Source organism: Olea europaea, chromosome 22, assembly GCF_002742605.1.
Source record: "Olea europaea var. sylvestris chromosome 22, O_europaea_v1, whole genome shotgun sequence".
Lineage (NCBI taxonomy): Eukaryota > Viridiplantae > Streptophyta > Magnoliopsida > Lamiales > Oleaceae > Olea > Olea europaea.
Genome location: NC_036258.1, coordinates 10,695,934 through 10,717,314, shown reverse-complemented (window position 1 = coordinate 10,717,314; position 21,381 = coordinate 10,695,934). Strand labels below are relative to the sequence as shown.

At 31.3% G+C, this 21,381-nt stretch overlaps 2 protein-coding genes across 3 annotated transcripts; both read left to right on the top strand.

The window, feature by feature from the left end:
* Positions 1-13,688: 13,688 nt before the first annotated feature.
* On the top strand, positions 13,689-16,249 carry LOC111371694 (probable serine/threonine-protein kinase PBL3). 2 transcript variants are annotated; one of them, XR_002698627.1, is made up of 3 exons: positions 13,689-14,147; positions 14,835-15,127; positions 15,207-16,249. XR_002698627.1 is itself a non-coding variant. In XM_022993821.1 (2 exons), the coding sequence occupies exons 1-2, from the start codon at positions 13,979-13,981 to the stop codon at positions 15,032-15,034; spliced, it is 369 nt and encodes a 122-aa protein (XP_022849589.1). In that variant the 5' UTR covers positions 13,689-13,978; the 3' UTR covers positions 15,035-16,249. The 2 variants fall into 2 exon arrangements, 1 of the variants encoding a protein (XP_022849589.1); XM_022993821.1 differs by having other exon boundaries at positions 14,835-16,249.
* Positions 15,683-19,300, top strand: LOC111371150 (probable serine/threonine-protein kinase PBL2). The gene is made up of 7 exons (XM_022993058.1): positions 15,683-15,718; positions 15,830-15,891; positions 16,245-16,349; positions 18,252-18,347; positions 18,395-18,524; positions 18,637-18,760; positions 18,857-19,300. Exons 1-7 carry the CDS (start codon positions 15,683-15,685, stop codon positions 19,150-19,152), a joined length of 849 nt encoding a protein of 282 aa, XP_022848826.1. The 3' UTR covers positions 19,153-19,300.
* Positions 19,301-21,381: the final 2,081 nt, after the last annotated feature.

The window sequence follows — 21,381 nt, the reverse complement described above, 5'->3', positions numbered from 1 at the left end:
GATGTTATCCCTGAATGCTGAGCAAACGACGAAAATGGATTCCATTGTCCAAATGCAAGCTAAAATAAATTTACATTGATGGAAATTAGAACAAACATGTAGTTTTTGTCTGAATCGATGTCAACAATGATTTTCAGTTCAATGGACGAGATTATGAAACGGTTCGATGACAAAACAAATGACCATGGAGTTGGATATAAAAAACCTCAGGTAGTTGAAGGATCTAATATGGCTGAGGAAGTAGGCACATGATATTTTCACATTCTGTAAACGATCATAATTGTATCAGACATTTCAAACATTCTTCTATTTAATATACAGGTGAAAATTGTTGAACCAAATGTCGACAGGAAATGAAAGGGTAAAATGGATCCAAGTGATGATTTTGGACTTCTATATATTCTCCAATCACCGTCATTTGATTTGGGGGTCGAATCTACAAAACTTGATGTTTTACATTGTGAAGAAATTTAGAAGCATGTAGAATTTTTCATATCGAATGTGGTGATAGCAATAAAAAATGTTGATATAGAGGTACTCACAAATCCAGGATTCACAAAACACATATAGGTCACAACTAGTAAATGGTCATAGGTCACAAATCACACACATACTTAAAAATCATGTCACAGGCAGTTCATATACTAAATGTTCAACTTAATATTGTACATAAACTAGGGATTACCTATTGCTGAACAAACTTCTGAATTACTGGTTAAGCGAATTTTAAGGCTTTTGAGGATATTGCAGTCTTATTTGTTGCTGTAGGAAGGAAGTTATTCAATCATAATGATAATATCATTTTCGAAAATTACAAAAATCATGTTGAAAAAGTTGATAGATCGTCATTCATGGGTTGGTTCCATAGAGGATACAAACCAAAAATAAGTACGTACATTCGTAACACAATAACTTAATTTTGTATATCGGTCAAAGGGAAAAGTTTAGCAAGGAGGACAATATTATCGACCCTATTTTTCTTATTGGTTCATTCCCAATAGGTTATAAGATCTAGTTCTACTAGTTTATAAATTTAGAGTCCTCTCTGAGCAGCGCGGTATGATTACATTTTTGTACTCATTTAAGTCATATTACATTGTTAATCTGTCACAAAACATGTGTAAGGTTCATAAATATGCGTACACAATATGAAGTATATAGTCATTGATTAGTGTCATACATTGTTAAGATAAACAGACTTCATACAAACAAGTCATATTTTACATAGGATTTAAGTCACAGAGTCATTTTTTTCCAAATTATTTCACGTCATACTTAATTATTTCCTTTTTATTGAAATAACATATAGATGCATGCTTCTATTACATTTCCCAAGTGGCGAAACTTGGCAAAAAGTAACGTACAGAGCTATGACGACAAACTCTTAGTTCCAGAATAAGATCAAAGATATATACCCTACTTTCCTAAATGATCGTAATGTTTTGATATAAGAGTCCAGCCTGTTTGAGGTCATAGCAGGTCATAGCCTTCGTTTTAGCACACCTAGGTCGATGTTGACTATGCGTTCATGTCATTCCTATCGGCTAATAAGGCACACTGGATGCTTGGTCTATTACAATTTAGAAGCTATACCTTGATAGTGTTCAATTCGGCACGTAAAAGTTACCATGATTGAAAGGTTCTATAAGCTATTGATCCATTCTTGAAACTCTTGCCTGCTTTAATGAATGCTCTGAGAATTTCAAAAAAAGGACCCTGATTATCATAAACCCGACTGCATGAAATTAAAGGTAATTATCGATAATACCCTACCTCAACATACAAATGGGTAAGTTTGTGACCAAGATTACTATATAACTTTTTTAAAAAAATCGTACATAACATTCTGTCTTGTGTTATTCCACAGTTATGATTGCGGGATATTCCTAATTTTATACGCATTATATATCCTCAATAAAGGTAGAGATTCCATACCACATGCATTTGATGCCAACAAGTGTAGAACAGATATTGTCACACTGCTCTACAAACACCGGGATATTTACATAAAGAGGGCGAAGTAGCCTATGAAGGGGAATGGAATTGTTATAGAATAAAAGTAGACCCTGACATTTGTAAATGAAGTTGATGCTTTAGTTTGTAAAATTTATAAATATTAATATATTTTTTTTTATCAATGGATGTGATTGTAATGAATACTAACTTGTAGCTTTAAGGTCTAATTTACAATACATGAATGCAATCATGTTTCAATTTATAATATGTCTTGGTTACATATTATTGCAATGAGTCACAGATCTGTTTTGGTTTAAAATGTCACAAGTTTTTGATGTTTGATGAACATGTGATAACAGAAACATTGCATTTCTCAAGTCTAATGCCTGATTTCTATCTTATGACTTAGGTCACATGTTACGAAACACATGACACATATCTGTTCGAAAAGGTCACATGTTATGATACATATGTCACAGTTCATGGTCTATATGGAATAGATAGTCAAATGTTTTTTTATGTCTGATGACCATGTGATAACAGAAATATTGCATTTACCAAGTCTAATGCCTAATTTATGTCATATGACACAGGTCACATGTCACGGAGTACAGGATGCATATCTATTGGAGAAGGTCACATGTTATGATACATATATCATAGTTCATGGTCTATATGGAATAGGTAGTCATATATATGTGTCTCACATATCAAGTCACAGACAGTTATCAAACAAACTGCAGAATTCAAACAAAGGTCATAGATACTTATCAAATTGATAGCAGGATTCAAACAGAGGTTTTATATATTTGTAAAGTCACTGACTAATTAATACACAACTATATAGATGTCAAACTGAATTGCACAATTGAAAACACAATGGTCACAGATAATTTCCATTGTGCTATTTTAATGAATATATATATATATATATATATATATATATATATATATATATTATTTGTTGATTTCCTATTATTGGTGTTATGTTCCTTGTCATTTTAGCTTAATGGGACCAAACTGGACTATCTCCTATGGTTATGACCATGTCCTCCACAACGTCTACATTTCACTGTTGGTTTTCTTCTCTAGATGATCTCTTTCTCTTCTCAGTAGGTCTTCCAGAACTCATCTACTAGTTAAGAGCTAACACAATTTTGAATTGTACGTCTTCAGGCACTGTCCATTCATTTGGATTCCCAACAGGATATATAGAATCTTAGTACACATTCACGTCTGCATCTCTTATGTAAAATAAGAACAATAAGCATATCGATCCCTTTTTGTATTTACAACTACAGCCAAGGCATGTGCAAAATTGTAACAAAGCAACTTGTAGAATCCTACACATGCGTACTTTGCTCAATATCAACAACAAAAAGTTGACTTTTGTTGCTGACAGAAAACATTGACTGATTGGATGGAGATACCTGCTAGAATGTAATAATAGTCATAGTATATATCAAGTCAAACAAATAAGTATTATGTTACAATTATGATAAAAATGTCACAAACATATATATTGTCACATATTTATAATTTAGGACACCAACATTTATATTTAGGGCACATACACTTATGTCCAGGTCACATATATAATTGGGGCTCACATATACGTTTCATTGCAGACGTTCAGTTCAGGTCACTTGCATTTATGGTGAGGTCACATACATGAATTTTATTTTCAAAATAATAAAGTTGCCATCAAGTTCTTCAAATCTACACACATTTTCCCCCATCTCTTTCTCATACTTGCTTGATAATTTTGTGAAAGTTTCATGTGCGTCATCTCTATATTTACGGACCAAGTTTGTACAGTTTCTAGTAATGACTCTAGCGACGATACAATAGTGTAATTCTTTACTATCTTTGTAACCACATTAACTAATTCTGAGGTCTTCGATGTCATTGTAGAATATCGTTTTGCTAGCATACTGCATAAAGATTTGTGACCACTTTTTTGGTCCAACATCTGTTTGCAAACATATATTATATCGATGAATATCACATAAATGACGTGTATGACCATTGTTATGTATGTGAAAATGCAACCAGATGTGGTACACTACTAGGTAACCACTAATCTTCTCATTCATTGTGTCGAGGCATCGCATGTTATAGTCAAATTCTTTCAATGTATAACCATGGATAGCCAAATTGAAAGTTTGTGTAATGTTTTGACATGATTTTCTATAATATGATTTCAAGTTTTAGAGCGAATTATACGAAGAAATACCATGATAGGTCCGAGATATACATGTTCATTGTATTGTTTATACTGGTATGATGATCCGATATAAAATACAGTCCTTCTTTGTGCCTATATATCTTCTTAAAGTTCTCAAAAAACCATCTTCAAGATTTATAGTTCTCATTATCTCCGATTCCAAAAGCAAGAATAAATATGCTATTATTTGCATCATGTGTACATGTTGTGAAAAAGATATATCCATAATGACTATTCAAGTAAGTACCATCAACCACTAGGTGCCATAAAGCAATATTTGAACCTATTGTAATTATCAACCTCTAATTTTGTGATCGTACTGGAATTTTTTTATCAGAGCATGTAGAAGAAGCTTAGAATCTTACCAAACGAACCGGCTAGATCACCTTTAATCATTTTCAAAGTTTGCTCGTGAGATCTCTAAGATTTTGAATAATTCAAATAAACCTCATAAGTATGCAGCATATCACAGCATATATCATTTGGAGTATATATAGTACGGATGATGTGTACCTATATTTAATGGTAGATGACACAATTGCAGTTGATACTTGCCTGTGTAACCCCAACACTGTATATGATGTACATGTGTGACTACCAATTTTTTGAATATTAAGTAGATATGTTTTACCTCATTTCGATGATCTACATATTTAACTACATCCACCATGTAAACATCTCACAACATATTCCTTTTTGTTGAACTGTTCAACCATAAACTCCTTAAACTCATTAAGGATATGTAAGTACTCAAGTGTTTTAAGTCTCTTATATAATGTTATCTTGTGAATTTTGTCTTGGCTTCTTAAAGGAAACAAATTATCTAACTTAGGGATGTCAATTTGACTAATCGACTTGATCCATAAAAGCCCTAGCCAACACAGTTCGCTCGATGAAATCTAGCCTCATTTTCAGGCAATAGCTCGAGCTTGAGCTGTTCAATAGAGCAGGTGAAAATGCCTTGTGTCACAGGCTTGCAATTGCCAACTTCACGCTACTTGCTTGCTTTGCAAGCTAGCTGCATACCATGAAAAAAAAAATTGAACCGGCTCAGCTTGATAAAGCTAGAGTCAAGCCATAATTTTTTGTTTGAGCTTCGGCTCGGTTCGAGCCAAAAAAGCTCGAGCCAATTTTGCCCAACTTGTGCCTGAGTTGTGAACTTTGGCTCGCCAACCGGTCAACCTAACTCGCTTACATCTCTATTCTAACTCAAAAAAATAAAGAAAAAATTTGCTCGGCTTTTAAATTTTTTGAAGCCCTCAAATCTTGAGACCGTAGATCATTGTTTACTTAGTTTTTGTAGGCCTGGTCTTGATATGTATGGACGTCGTGGAGGATATACAGGCAAATGGCTTGGTGTCCCAGCCTAATTGATAAACTGCCTTTGACCAAAATTTCTTTAAAAATAAACAATTCAAATGTCAAAATGCCATCATTTAAAAGTTAACGTATGGTCTAGTAATAAGGTCTATTATAGTTGTAACAAATGATTGTCTGGGCCTTTTTTCTTTAATTTTCTTCAATTTTTTTCTCTATTATTTCTTTTTCTTTAATTTCCTTTTTTTTTTGTTTTCTATCTTTAATTTCTTTCTTTTTTCTTTAATTTCCTTTATAATTTCCTTTAATTTCCATTTTACTTTTTTATTTTCGTTTTCTTTAACTTCATTTTCTTCTTCTTTAGTTGCCTTTCTTTTTCTTTGATTTCCATTTTTTTTCTTTTATTTCTTTTTTTTAACTTTCTTTAATTTTATTTTTGTTATTTCTTTATTTTTCCATTTTCCATTTTTTATTTTCTTTAATTTTTATTTTCTTCTTCTTTAATTTCCTTTTTTTTTTTCCATTTTGATTTATGTAATCCCCGAATGCATTGTTCAAGAACCATAAAAAAAATAATTGAAATGGTTGTCATCATTAGCCTCAATAAAAACGTCAAATCATGATTATTTCTCCTTATGTTATGACAATATCCGATCAATATAGCATAACTCTTCTCGAGTGATTCCATTAAATTCTCCAACGCGCATTCTTATGCGTTCTAGGACTTTTGGTAGTTCATGACCACCCCATTCTTGGATCTTGAAATTTGTGCATTATCTGTCAGCCAATAAACCATGATTAGACTTGTTTGTGATCTTTTTGACGAATACCCACTTGACAAGTATATTCTCATTCATACTTGCGAAATTCAAAGAGCTCATTTGTGTCCATTTTCATTGCTTGCAAAAACCAACTACAATTGTCATCTACACAAACAATTGTGTAGACAGTCTTGTTTGATTTCTTTACTTTGTACTTGAAGTTGTATTTCAATGCAATTATGCGCACAGTTTCTTGGATATTTCTTTTGATGTCAAATAGTTGCTCTCCTACAAATTTTCATGATTGGAAACCACACACGAAGAGCTAGGAGCCATGTACTTGGCCCAGCCCGTGCAATCCTACGCCATTCATGTCTCTGACAAGATAAAGCAATTAGATCCCAGTTTGTAAATGAAATTTCCTCCTCCATATTTTGAACTACCTTATGAGGTCTGTACATAATAGTGACATCATGGTGTGCATCAACAGTTTCAGGAATAAACATATAATCTTCACCCTTCATTGTGTCCTAAAAATCATTAACATTAGGATTGCCTTGTTGTCGATTTTTATATCCCGCAACTGTATGGAGTATGACAAGCAATAAAGTGGATCTAAAACTCCAAATATCGTACCCACGAGGACTAATATTTAACAATTTGTTCAATTATCTCTAACTTTAATTTGATAAAAAAATAAACAAAGAATTAGATGTTGTGATTTTTAATATAACTATTAAAAAAATATATGTGTATACACATAAAACTTGATTTAGAATTTAAATAATGAAAGGATATTAAAGCAGAACAATTCACATATTGATCACATTTAAGTCTCAATTTAAGATGTAGAAGTCTAATGTAGTGTTCGGTCGAATTTTTCTATTGTACTCAATTTACTCATCTTGAGTCCTCATTGAACCTATTTAACTAATTCAATCTCATATCTCTATGCAAATAAATTTTAGTTAAATGAAATATTAATTCCAAGAATTCATTAACAATCGCAATAATTAGTATATATATCTCAACTCGTTATACTAAATTAATGGATTTTAATATGTGGTCTAAATTTATAACTCACATCTCAATTCATAATAGATTCAAAAAACCATTGAATAATTGATCAAATAATTCAAATCATTAAGTACATAATTAAAATCAACACATATGTATTTAAAAAACTTGAATCTTGAATAAAAGAAATAAAGTGTCTCAAAAATTACATTATTTGCCCTAATATGAATTTAGCTACTCATGATAATGAAAGAAAAGCAAAAGAATTGCATTTACATCACCGGGTTTTGAATTGAAATGTAGAAAAGATGATGAATCTTGCACCAAGTTCCTCTTCTCATTCCAAATCTTGATTTTAAACTCTTGAATCTTGAATTTCACTCTCTAATTCTTAAGTTATGTTCTCCATCTTTCAATGTGTGGGATCCCCTTCAAAAGTGTCAAAAACTTGTATTTATAGTTGACCCCTATTTTGTGTCGAAAGTAAATTTTTATGGATTTCAAAATATGGCAAAACGTGCTCTAAATACACCCTTGCATTGCCTTGGCGTCATAGGAGTGGTACCATGTAGCATTCTTTTGGAAAATCTAATTACATTTCCTTTAGTATCTTTATCATAACTTTCTCTTCCGATATCTGATTAAGGCGATTTAAGTTGGGTTGTAAAGATAACTCAAATGGTTGAAGTAGATATAGATCTTTTCTAAGCTGAATATTTACTAAACCAAAAATGGGTCTCGATCTCCAACTGAAAATTTGGAACATCTTTGAACTGTTGAAAATTGATTTGTGAAAATATTTTGGTCATATTTCACTCATTTTGACTTCTAATTGCATCCAACCCCTATCAATCTTGAATTTTCATCATGCGATTCGACACAACTTCTAAGTATTTACAATTTAGTCCCCAAACTTTGGATTTTGGCCCTTTGCCAATTTTCGTTTCTTTCTTTCAATTTCATTTCCATTCTTCGAGTATCACCTAATAAACGAAATATAAAATAAATTAAGCTATAATTGTTCAAAAAAAAAAATATTAAATGTCTATATTTTTCGGTTCAAATAAGTGTATAAAATCCATCTATCAAACACCCCAAAGCTTAAATATTTGTTTGTTCGCAAACAATATCATAACCTAACTTAACAAACATATGAACATGCAAATGGATTTCACTTAAGTAACCTTCTATTTTGTCTTAGGATTGGAATCATTGTATCAAATCTATAAACAGCTTCAAGGTCGCAATACCAAAATCAATACCTACATTTCCAATGAAAAATTGATGTGCGTGAAGAATTAAATAAATTACTATAAATTCACGAGTTGTTTCAATTCCCGACCATTGATAGTCAAATTAATTTTTACTTTCATCACTTGTAAGATTCATAAACCTCCATACTTTTTTCTTTTTGACTCTTTTCCCAATGTTTAATCTAAGGCCGACTTTTTATACTAGCTCCGCACCCTCTTTAGTTTAGATGGATCTCACTAATCGCAAGTTAATATTTCAACAAATAAGAATTCTTCAAATCTTGATTGCTTCATCCTTCGAAACAAAACTAAGCTAATAATCCCTTGTCAAAGATCTAATTTTCTTGAATAAGTGTGTGAGACTTAATCAAGGCATATAGTGAGTAAATACATAATTATTTTTTTTTTCTTATCTTATGTGCAAACTTCTCTCCATTAAACTTTTTAAATGATCCATATAGAAGCTTTAAGCCGATGATTCCAAAATCAAATGATCATAAGGCACCATATTTTTAGATGCTCCTACAAGTTTAAACACTCGAGTCATAAAGGCTATAAATAGATGCTTTACAATGACATAGCTTTTTTATCACTTTTTTTTCTCCTTTTTTTTTTGCCATAATTAGTGCAATGTCTCTCATTAAAATACTCATTCTAAAAAATCGACCCCTAACTTAAAATTTTCACTTAATTTTCATCATATTGGCCTCAGACAATCCATATAAGAATTCACACTCATGGAATCCCAATTCATGTCCATATCTCGCTACAACAGTAAAATCATTTCCAATCCATTCTAGATTTAGTCGAAGGATGTATATTGCAATAACTTTCAAGTATATAGCGTCTATATTCTACTACTTCAACATACCAAGCATATGAATCAACTCATTACTTTATAATGTTAAACTTAATTCATGTGCACAAATAGTATCAAGTTTTACATGGATAAGAATAAATTAATCTAACTATGTAACATATCTATAGTTCACAAATTAGAACATAATTCCAAATATATTTGTCAGAGAGGCTACCTAAATTTTTAAAATTTTTCAATTTTTTTAATATATAATAAAGAATAAAAACACACAATTACATAAGAATAATATAAGTAAAAACTCAACATTTTTCCACCCCCAAATTTAAAGTAGACAATGTCCTGAATATCTTAAACTATAACCTAGCAAATAAAGGGGTGGGATAGAAGGAAGGTGCTCCCCAAAATTTCTGTCTGATATTTGAGGTTGCTTGTTGGATTAGTTCATTCAATTTTTTGTTAAGCTGCCTCCTGCTTGATATTCATGTACCTTTGAAAGATGAAAAAGACAAAATATAAGAGTCAAGAGCAAATTACAGGCAGTAATGTAGCGTGTATAATATCCGATTTTTTATTTACGTCCTTGAAACTTTGAAAAATGTGACTTGAAACTTTGAAAAATGTGTCACATGTATTTTCTACTATTTTTCACTCAAATATACGATTTTCTTTTAATAGCCTTAATATAGATATGATGACCCTCTTATTGAATAAAAACATGCCTAAAACTAATCCACCTTAATAAACTATATGCAATGCAAAGACGTAAAGCATAACAAATAAAATGATAAGAAAATAGATTGCCTCTCAATAAGCATTTAATTGAAATTTTTAGCTAGACTTTTGCCCAATTGCTTTATGGCACTTTGAATATGGCTTTGGAGGTCCTACTTAGTTTGACTTCGTTCCATATTTCACATGTCCTCTAAAATCGTACTTTGCCCTTTTGAATATAATATGACTTGCCTAAATTGCCCAATTCGAACTCAAGTAAGAACACTTCGATCTTCTCATCATCTTTAATCACAAATTCAATAAAGTTGGATGTTTGCATGCTAATTCCATCTTCTTTAAATATCATTAATTCGTCTGGCTCCTTCATGATTAGTTCTTCGGTTTCTACATGTTTCGCATTTTTAGTTGTTAATTTCTTGGGTTGAATGATGAAGACATCCTCCATTACCATGTTATTTGATTTGTTCAAAATTATGTGATTTTCAATCATTTTATAGTCTTGTATGATGATGTTTCCTATAATTATTTCACTATAATCATCTTGTTCTTCATATGGACCATCGAAGATATCCTTCCTCACTTCCACTAGAGTTGTCAACAATAAGCAATTTTTAGTATAATGCAATGTACCACACTATTCACATGTCAATCTAATCTCTTCATAAACAACGAATTTTATATTTAACCCCTCTAGGAAGCCATCTTTATGAAATATAATAGGTTGATCATATCCTCACTTTTTAAGTTCTTGTCTAAAGTGGAATTCTCTAAAGAGCATGTTACATTCATTTAAGTCAGAATAAATCATCTTCTTTTTATTCCCTGTTAATCGAGCAAAGAAATACAAGTAGATCAATTGAAAAAAAAAAAGAGAGAGAAAAAAGTCAAACAAAAGTAAGAAATAATTAAAATCAATATTAAATAAAAAAAACTCTTCAGCAACAGTGCCAAAAACTTGTTGTCGATTTCTCGTATCAAGTAATAAAATGGACCTAAGAGTTCGAATATTGTATCGACGAGGAATATTATTTAACAATTGGTTTAATTATTTCTAATTTTAATTCGATAAGAAAACAAACAAATAATTAGATGTTATGATTTTTAATATAACAATTTAAAAATATGTGAATGCACACAAAGATTGATTTAGAATTTAAATAATGAATGGATATTAGAGCATAATAATTTCACCTATTGATTACCTTTATATCTCAATTTAAAAAGTCTAATGTAGTGTTCCATCGAATTCTTCCATTGCATTCAATTTATCATTCTCGAGTTCTCATTGAACCTATTTAACTAATTCAATCACACATCTCTATGTGAATCAGTTTTAGTTAAAAGGAATATTAATTTTAAGAATTCATCTAACGACCGCAATAATTAGTATAGGTATCTATACAAGTTATACTAAATTATTGGATTTTAATATGTGATCTAAATCTATAACTCACATCTCGATTCGTAATAGATTCATAAAATCATTTTATAATTAGCCAAAGATTTCAAAGTATTAAGTAAATAATTAAAATCAACACATATATATCTAAAGAACTTGAATATTGAATAAAAGAAATAAAGGGTCTCAAAAGATTACATTGTTTGCCCTAATATTAATTTAGCTACTCATGATAGTGGAAGAAAAACTAAAGAATCGCATTGAGTACGTCACCGCGTTTTAAAAAGAGATGTAGAAAAGATAATGAATCTTGCACAGAGTTCCTCTTTTCGTTCAAAACCTTGATTTCAAACCCTTGAACTATTATTTTTCTCTTATTGAATTTGCTCTCTAATTCTCAAGTTGTGTTATCTATCTCTCAATGTGTGGAATCCCCTTCAAAAGTATTAAAAACTTGTATTTGTAGTCGTTCCCTCGTTTGTGTCCAATATAGGGTTTTTATGGAATTCAAAATGGGCTAAAATGTGCCCTAGATACACCCAGGCGACAACTCTGCGCCATCTCTATGGCATCATGACTCTATAATGGTGGCGTCTTGGCGTCATGAGAAGCCACCTTTCGAGTGGAAAATCTTACTATACTTCCTTTAGTATTTTTATCATAAATTCTTTTCCAATATCTGATTGAGACGATTCAAATTGGTTTGTAAAAGATAACATAAGGAGCTACAATTTTACTAGAAGTAGCTCTTTTCCTATTCATATGTTTACTAGCCCAAAAATGGTCTCAATCTGCGGCTGAATATCGAGAACATCCTTATGCGGTGCGGTTGAAATTTGATTTGTGAAAGTATTTTTGTCATATTTCACTCATTTTGACCTCTAATTCCATCTCGAATCTTCATGGTGAGATTCGACACAACTTTTGAGTATTTACACTTTAATCCCCAAACTTTGGATCTAACCCCCTTTTTGCCCCTTTTCGCTTGTTTTTTCAATTTCACTTCCATTCATTGAATTTCACCTAATAGTTGAAATATAAAATAAATTAGGCTATAATTGTTTAAAAAATATTAAATGTTTATACTTTTTTGTCAAGATAAGTGTATAAAATACACATATCATCCCTCCATTGAATTCTTTGTATTTGCTATAGGGGATTTCTTTCTGACTAAAATTATACAAATAAGAGTCGTATCGTTTTTTTCAATTCAATTAGTCACTTCATTTGCACTTCAGAAGTAACTTTTACCGGTGGAATAAAAGAGTTGGATGCTTGTAAATAGAAATCCCAAATTCATATCGTACGAAGAAAGATCAACATTGAAAAAGTTTTGTAAATTACAATACACATTTGTATATGATGTAACCAATGTTATCAAAATTTCAAAAACACCATCTCCGTCACTCATTCAGTTCCGTTGTCATTGACTATTTTCATTCATTTTAAATTCATCAAAGTAATAGATTGGGACGAGTGTTGATTCCATATTGACATTAAAAGTCTTTTTAAAAAATAAATTAAATTTTAAGAAAAATGCAAAGAAATAAAAAAAAATGGTCGTCTGTTAAATAAACGGTCATGAACAGACAATCGTAATGATGGTCCAGATCGTTCTGGGCCATTTGTTATGCTAGTATGTTACGATCGTAGCTTCTGGACAGCTTAAACGTTATCAAATTTTTACGTAGGTGAATTTTTTTTCTCTTTTTGTTGAAGAAATTATAGATTATTTCAAAAAAAAAAAAAAAAATCTCACTATGTGTTAATATATGTCAAAATAAGATTTAGCAACTAAAAAAATATACTAACATGATGAGAACCAAATTAAATATATGTAAATAGACTTACCGATTCGAAGTAATGGATATAAACGAGATTTTTCTGTTGAAGATTCGGTAAATTTATGAATTTTTAGTGAGAATTGTTTGTTTCTACTTTTTAATTAAAAAAATATTGATGTCTTTTTAACGTAAAGTTTTGTAATTTATCAGCTTTCTCTCAGGGTATGTTTGTCTCTTATTGTTGAGAAGGCCATTTTGACAATTGAATAGCTTAAGTGGTGAATGGGTGGTTTGACATGGTCATTGTGGAAACTCTCCCAGCCGCCATAAGCTTGTTTGGTTAAGCTGGAAAGTCAAAACGTTATCATTTTTAAGTTAAAAAAAGAATGCAGCCTGCAATATCCCTGCTTTTTCTCCTCAGCTTCATTTTGGCTCTTCATGTCAGCATGCTAAAAGAACTTAGCTTTCATTCCCTTTTAAAACACATATCAAGTTCCATTCAGTTCACTGATTTAATTGGTTAGAATTAAAAAAAAATATAATTTTTAACCAATTTAATGCACCCAGGGTTGTCCAAGCCTTTCATTCCGATGAAAAATGCACACACTTGTATCCACCAAAAACATATGCAAAATCTGTAAAAAAATCCTCTTATTGGGTGAAGTTTATTGATAATTACGCTTTTAGATCTCTTCAGAATTTGTATTTGCAAATGAGTAGAATTTACGACAACTGGGAGAGGTTGATTGGAGCCAAGTTAAAGCGAGAGGAGCTTCGGGAACTTGCCTATGCCCCCAGCCTCAGCTCTATTTCTTCAGATTTCAGTTCCAGGTTCAGTTTCAGTTCCCCTATAGACGATCATATTCCAGTAAACCCTGAAGGTGTGTCTCTTATACTTTTTGTGATAATGAAACAATTAGAGGCAGTGCTATATTAATTATTCGGTTAAGGATAGTAACCAATTGCTTTTATCTGTAGATTATTTGTCTTGTTTTGCAGTTTCATCTATGCCTTAGATTTAGGCTTACATAAGAATCCGGAATTTTCTGTTAAAGTTTTTTTAGGATGATTAAATTATATTGATTTTTTTTTTAATTGCATCTTGTTTGATTATTAGTAAGGTAAGTCTTCAAATATATTTCAGTAGATTACCTTGAATGATTTCACTTCCTCAATGGCATGTCCCTTAAAATAAGGAAAATTAGAATAAATCACGTAATTATGAAGTTCTGATGCCCTTTTAGTGTTTGAAAAAAGTGTAGAAATATTAATAAACATATAAAAATTAATGTCAATGTTATTTGAGTGATGATTACATAAAATCTTTTACTAGTGAGAAAGCAGTGTGATTGCTTTTGCACTTCCGATATGTACATGTAGAGAAGTATTGAATATTATTCTGTACGGTTTATGCGCTTGAACTCCATGAATTCATGTTTATGTTTGCTATCATTTGAAATTTGCCTTAATTCATGCAACAAACATGTATCGATCTTTAGCTGTCTGCCCATGTTTCCGTAATACTTCACAAGCATCTAGAATTCTCAGCGAATCCTACAATTCTTCAGCTTCCTCCAGCCCAAGCTCTCCGTTTTATAGTGGAGAAAGTAGTGATGACAGCCTCCCTAAACCAAGATCTGATGATGGGAAGCCTAATGCTATGCCCATTCTATTCAAAGAATTAAAAAATGCGACCAGAAACTTTCGACCTGACAGCATTTTAGGGGAAGGAAGTTTTGGTCCTATTTTTAAGGGACGGATTAACTAGCGCACTCTTAATGCTGCAAAGCTGGGATCTGGAATGGCCGTTGCTATCAAGAATTGGAATGGAAATGGTATTCAAGGGTCCAAGCAATGGTTGGTAGGTTCTTTTATGCAGTCTTTGCGAGTCTTATGACATGGTTATGCAAAACTTTTAGTTACCCCTCAATGTTTTGCAGAGGGAAGTGAATTATCTGAGCCATTTTCTTCATCCAAACGTGATTGAACTTATTGCTTACTGCACTGAGGGTGACAACCTGCTCCGAAGTAGGTTTCACTGAAATGGCTTATTATTCGATGCCATGGTTGCTTTATATTTCTGTCTATTTATGAACAACCCTTAAATATTGTTCTCCATTGTCATATTTGTTATTTAATCATTCATGAAACATTACCTTACTGCACCGTCTCTCTGTCATTTTTGTACGTGTTTCATACTTGATTATGTATAGGATATCCATGACTAACTTTTGGATATAATTTAAATGCTACATGCATGTTTCCTTTGTTCCAATGAGGATCTCAATCATTTCCATATTTTTATTACTTTGCTCCTTGACCCGAATAGAAGGCCTCCTGATATAGTTATGGAATTCTTGGCTGATAAATTTTGGGTCATAGCTTCTAAAACAAACTTTGAGGATCACAACTTTAAATGTCCAGGGACAATGGATTTGCTGCTCCGTTCATTGTAAGTTTTTCCGGAACCTAAGTTGTTTTTGCTTTTCATGATGCTTTGTGTAAAATTTAACTCCACAACATTAACGATGTGTTATTGAATCCACGAGGTTATATCATGTAGGATCTTGCACTAATTCTCCAGAATTTTGAAGCCACATTAGAGCATAAATCTAAAGACAATGGGTGATATTTGGTATTGATTTTCTTTCACTGGACGGTATCAGTGTCTTTCTTGGTCTACTTGTCACACCCCTCATTTTTTTAGTCAAAGTCAAGGAAAATATTTTGTCAAAGTCAAAGTCATTAAGGACTTAAGTTGAACAAATAACTTTTATGGGACTTAAATTGAAATTTCGAGTAATTGAAGGTTAGGAATGATATAATAAAGGAATCCAAGGATTTAGTTTCTATTATGGGAAAAGAAATGACTAAATGTAATATTGTTTGAAGATGGTGGACTTGCCTTGCAATTATTTAATATTTATCCATTTAATAGCATTTATTTTATGTATTTTCTCATATATTTTTGGGGAAAGAGAGAGAGAAGAGTCGAGAGAGACCGAGAGGAGGAGGAGGAAGAAGAAGAAGAATTTTCAAGTTAGGGTTCTCAAATTCTTCAATTTCTCATTTGGTTTAGAATGGTAAGTATAAATTTATTGAATTAAATTTTTAAGGGTTATGGAAAACTTGCTTTAATTCAAAGTCTAGCAAGAATTATGTGTTATTGATATGTATTTGATGATTAAAATAAGTATATGTCAAGAAATATGTGTTTGGAAATTAGTGTTGAAGAAAGTGGAAACTTTGGAAATGGGTTTGTGATATAAAGGCATATTATTTGAAATTCTTGGCATTATGTGATGCTAAAAACTTAAATTAAGGATTTGAGGTTGAAATTCTCTATTTTTCTTATTTTTTTTTTTTATAGCAATTTTCTAGTTTTTGCAAAACAGGTGCTAGTTTTGAGATTCTGTCCAAAAAGGTGCTATTTCTGTCAATTTTTTGGTGTCAGATTTCAATATTCAGAAATTGTTGCCCATGTTCAATATTCTGGAATTATAGTGCTAGTTTTGTCAGTCATCTAATTTTGGTGGATTTTTAGTATTGGAACCAAATTAAGTGTTAAATATTTGACGTTTTGGGGTTAAAATAATTTATATAAAGAAGTGTATGTTGTTAATGACTCTAAATGGGATTATGAGATTGAAAATAAAATATGTGAAGTTTTCATTGGTAAATTATTATTTCTAATGGTAGGAAAATACTCAAGGAACGCTTGTGAAGGGATATGATTTATTATAGCGAGAACATGATATCATACTTGGAATTTGAAAGTGATGAGGCGACGAGAATATCGAAACCATGATCGACTATAACTTTGTGAGTGGATATAAACTTATTTTTCAGAAATTAGTATTTATAAAACTTATATTAGTTCAGAAAAATTATTATTTCATACAGTTGATTTTACAGCATGATCTTCAGAATAAAGTGAATTTATAATCAGTTTTTTTTTAATGTTTGATTTAGTTCATTTAAATTATTTGATTAGCATGTTATATGAATATTATATATTTCAGTATATTTAAAGTTATTTTAAAATCATCAGAAAGTATCCAGGTGATTTTACCCTAGTCTGCACTAGTGTGAATGTGTTTCCACAGTATATGACTATTTATGGTGATTTTACCCGATCTGCACTATTGTGAATATGTTTTCATAGTGTATGACCATAATTACAGAATTTCAGCTCTGCGCGCGTATGACTAGAATTACAGAATTTCAGAATTACAAAATTAAATAACTTTGTCATGTCTATCGGTGCTAATCGATACATGAGTATAGTTATTTCGGGTACCTTTTTGGTGTGATTTTTCAGTATTATACAATTTATCAGATTTCAAATTATAGAATTCAATTAATTCAGTTTTCAAAATAAAGCTTTCAGCTTATAGTATTGACCAGTAGCAATATTTTATAGAGTTTCATGAATATCAGATTATTCGTTAACTTTACATCTACTTATCTAGAAATAAGAACAAAGAATTGTATGATGCAATCATGTTTTGGTTTTAAAACTATTACCAGATTTCAGAATTTTTCAAAGATTTAATAAAGCTAGAATTTTCAGAAAATATGTAGAAATGGAAAAAGTATATTTATTCGCAAATTATCTACTCATCGAGTTATAAGCTCATATGTCTTTTCACCTTTTTCCTTATCAGATAGCAGCTGAATTGAGTAGCTTTGGAGCCTGTTGCTCCGCTATATTGAGTCACGTGTCATAGGTTGTATGACCTACTTTACCAGACTATGTAATACATGTTTCTTTGAGTTATATGTAGTTTATGTCAGAAAATGTTATCATGGGTTCACTGCATATTTGGCGTCATTAGTATGTTTGAGAATTGTTGGTTGTAAAGAAAGGAAATGTTGATTTGCCCACATTTTATTTGAATAGTTTGTATTTTGAGGAACTGTCGTATCCTATTTATATTATAGGTATTGATTTGAGGAAAATTAGTTGTGTTCAATGGTTTTAGTTCATATTTCAAGGGGAACTCTATCAAAATTTTGTTAAAAATATTCTTCAGTCAAACAAGTCAAGTTGCCTTGGTGGTGGGTTCGGCGTTTAGCTGGTATCTACCATCGGCGCACGACTCATGTCGAATTCATTAAGGTGATTCGGGACGGGTCGTGTCACTACTAGAGTCAAGGCAGCTGTTGATACTGCTCGAGGCCTTTCTTTCTTGCATAATGCTAAAAACCAAGTGATACATCGAAATGTTAAGTCTGCTAACATTCTTTTGAATGAGGTCCGTTCCTTGGATAATTTATTTTATTTTATTTTTATTTTTTTGTATTGGTTTTCACATAAGGTAGTTGTTTGCATAGAAAAAGTAATAGCTTCGTTACATTATGGGGCAGGAATTCAATTTCAAGTTGGGTGGCTTTGGTCTTGCTAGAGATGGGCCACCTGATGATAGGTCTCATGTGACCACTCGAGTTGTGGGTACGCAAGGCTACTCCGCACCGGAATACATTGCTACAGGTTTGGCACGACAAAATACTTCTTCTTCATTCCTTTTGCACTTTAAAATCATAATATCATTAATGTATCCATATTAAACTCCTTGCTAATGAACAGGCCATTTGACGGAAAAGTGTGATGTATATGCCTTTGGAGTTGTTATGTTAGAATTACTATCTGGACGTCGCGCTCTTGATACATCTAGTGACAAACATCGAAACCTGGTGTATTGGGCAAGACCATATTTGTCTAAGAAGGAAAATGTGTATCGAGTTGTGGATAAGAAATTGGACGGCAAGCACCTTCAGGAAGGAGCCGTTATTTTTTCAAATCTTGCTTTGCAGTGCGTAAGTCATAATCCCAAAAGCAGGCCGAGTATGGCAGAGGTTTTAGCCACATTGGAACGACTCTAAGGTTTCATATGAAAAGAAAAATCAAGATTCTTCTAAACCTGCTTTGTCTGTCATCTGAATATGACACCTTTGGAGTCTCTGTAATTATTGCATGAAAACTGTTTATGGGGTAAGATTAATAAGTTGGATTTAGATATTGGCGAAATCTTCTCCTTTATGTTTCAAATTTTTGTTGTTTGTGTTATATATAGAGAAATAATCTAAATGAGCACTAGAACTCATCTTATACTAAGCACCAAATCCACCAATGAATTAATGTGACATCGTCACTGCTTAGCATAAATCCGATTGCATATTTTATATGTCAAAGAGTTGGATGAAACGCCTTGAGTAATAATAGAGTTTACTAGCAAAAAAAAAAAAAAAAAAACATATTTTTTGGCATGCAATGGTTAGCTATAGAATAATTTGCATTAAACAGAATGCAAGTCATGTACCCGTCCTAGTTACCATATAAAGAAATTAACGTTATAACATTACGAAATTGTTAATTCATTTTATTCCTACCAGCTGGAGCTTTTATTATTAAATATTGTCTTATAATGTTATTGATTAATGTTGCTCGTAATCTCGGTAATTAAGTAGCAGTAATGTTCAACTTGATTTGAAAATGGATTTTGGTATGTTCATTATATTTGGAATTTGTTTGGAATATGTCATATTATCTAGAATTCTCTTTGGTATATGTCGAGTTCATCTAGAATTTGAACTAGATATTTGCATCTAGTTAATCTGAAATTTGGGATTTGGTCCGGATTTGGAATATGGAATTTGGTTTGGATAATCTGGAATATGAAATTTGGTTCCTTTAGTCTGAAATTTGGTACTTGGTACAAGTATCTGGTCCAAGTTAATCTGGAATTTGAAATTTGTATTCGTTTGGTTCAGCTTTTTGGCTATGTTTGGTTATTTTTTGGCTTCCGCAACAAAGTTGTACATTTGTGAACATGAAATTGTTTTAGGCAACATAATCATTAAAATAAAGGAAAATTCTACTTGTATATAATTATTACACATAATGGTGTCCATAATATGATGTAGCAATCATCCGTTTGTTGATATGCAAGTATGAGATTTTAATTAAACGTTAGATCCAGTGCCACATGTAATTATGGATATCATTATATAGATAATTATGTAAATGTAGCACTTCCCTAAAATAAAACATTTATGATTTTATATTCTCACAATAAAATATTTTGAACATAAACTTAAAACTCTTTTTTTACTTTTTAACCACGCATTCTTAAAAAATTATTATTACAAAATTCATTTTCCTTAAAAAAAACTCGTTTTAATGACTGTCAAACATGTACTTATATTGTTAAGCCGGTTTAATAATGCATAATTAGGATTATTGATTTGAAACGTGTCTCAACCCTTAATTTAATCGGTCAAAAATTGTAGTAATGAATTTAGCCAATGGATATTGACACATGGATGCTTAGAAGATTTGATAAAGTCTTTTGCTTAATAAGTTATCCTCTTGAAACGTACCGTCATGAGTTTGACTTGGTATGTTAGCTATAATAGTTAATTAGTATATTTATGAAGGGTAGTTTTGTATTTTGTATTGCCATAGCTACGATTTAGGGTTTTAGAGCATCTCCAATTGCAATATTAAATTAAGTGTAAAATGATATCTCAAAAATCACTTTTGCATTTTCATTTACATCATGGTAGGTCTAAATTCAAATTTTACTCTAATGAAAATATTTAAATTCACTGTTTGTCATGGAGATGTAAAGGACGATGTAAATTTACATTTTTTTTATATTTTCTATAAAAATGCAATTTACATTTTCTTTGCATTTCTTTGTTGGGGAGGTTTTTGGTCATTTGGAGATCTAAATCACAATTTAAATTTATTTTACACCATAATTGAAAATGCTCTTATAGTTTGTTTATAATCTGTCTGTAATCACTTCCAATATTGAGTAATACAACTCTGTTTTAACAATTTGTAGTTATTACCTTTTTGAAGGGTGAATTTGATAATAAATCAATAACACAGGATGCATACATATTTTTATTTATTATTATTATTATTTTTTTTTTTTGGGTGCTTGTGGACTATTCTTGATGTTCGTTTTATGAGTTGGTTGGGTATCGATACAAACTCGCATTTTCAGCTCCTGTTTATCTGTTATTTGTCAAAAACTCTTTTTTCCCAAAACTCAATTTCAATTACTCATATCTACAGTAAAATATTTTGCATACATATTCAAA